Source organism: Ailuropoda melanoleuca, unplaced genomic scaffold, assembly GCF_002007445.2.
Source record: "Ailuropoda melanoleuca isolate Jingjing unplaced genomic scaffold, ASM200744v2 unplaced-scaffold45439, whole genome shotgun sequence".
In the NCBI taxonomy this organism is placed as follows: Eukaryota; Metazoa; Chordata; class Mammalia; order Carnivora; family Ursidae; genus Ailuropoda; species Ailuropoda melanoleuca.
In genome coordinates, this window is record NW_023217658.1 from 1 (window position 1) to 637 (window position 637).

At 50.2% G+C, this 637-nt stretch overlaps 1 protein-coding gene across 1 annotated transcript; it reads left to right on the forward strand.

Annotated features, from left to right (window-relative positions):
* Positions 1-3: 3 nt before the first annotated feature.
* On the forward strand, positions 4-474 carry LOC117799226 (ADP/ATP translocase 1-like; the record flags this gene model as incomplete). The annotated part of the gene is made up of 1 exon (XM_034651687.1): positions 4-474. A coding segment is annotated over one exon (471 nt), but the record flags the coding sequence as incomplete, so codon positions are not given.
* Between the last annotated feature and the right edge of the window lie 163 nt (positions 475-637).

Sequence of the window (637 nt, forward strand, 5' to 3'; positions counted from 1 at the left end):
AAGGGCCTGTACCGCAAAGGGCCTGCTCAGCGGGAGTTCTCTGGTCTGGGGAATTGCCTCACCAAGATCTGGAAGTCAGATGGTGCCAAGGGCCTGTACCAGGGCTTCAACGTCTCCGTCCAAGGCATCATCATTTACAGAGCGGCCTACTTTGGTGTCTATGACACCGCCAAGGGTATGATGCCCGATCCCAAGAATGTGCACATCATGGTGAGCTGGATGATCGCCCAGAGTGTGACGGCTGTTGCCGGTCTCGCGTCCTATCCATTTGACACTGTCAGACGTCGTATGATGATGCAGTCTGGAAGGAAAGGAGCTGATATCATGTACACGGGCACAATCGACTGCTGGAAGAAGATCGCCAAAGAGGAAGGCGGCAAAGCTTTCTTCAAGGGCGCCTGGTCCAATGTGCTGAGAGGAATGGGAGGCGCGTTCGTGTTAGTCCTGTATGACGAAATCAAGAAATACACATAGATCTCACAAAACTAGCTAGGGAAATTGTCTCGGGACAGTTTTGTAACATATGCATGTGGTTTAATGGACAATGGGGTATTTCCTAGGGAAATTAGGAAGGCTTGCCGAAGGAATCCAAAGAGATGGAGATGCAACATTGTAAAATGCTTCAAAGGTGTCCACT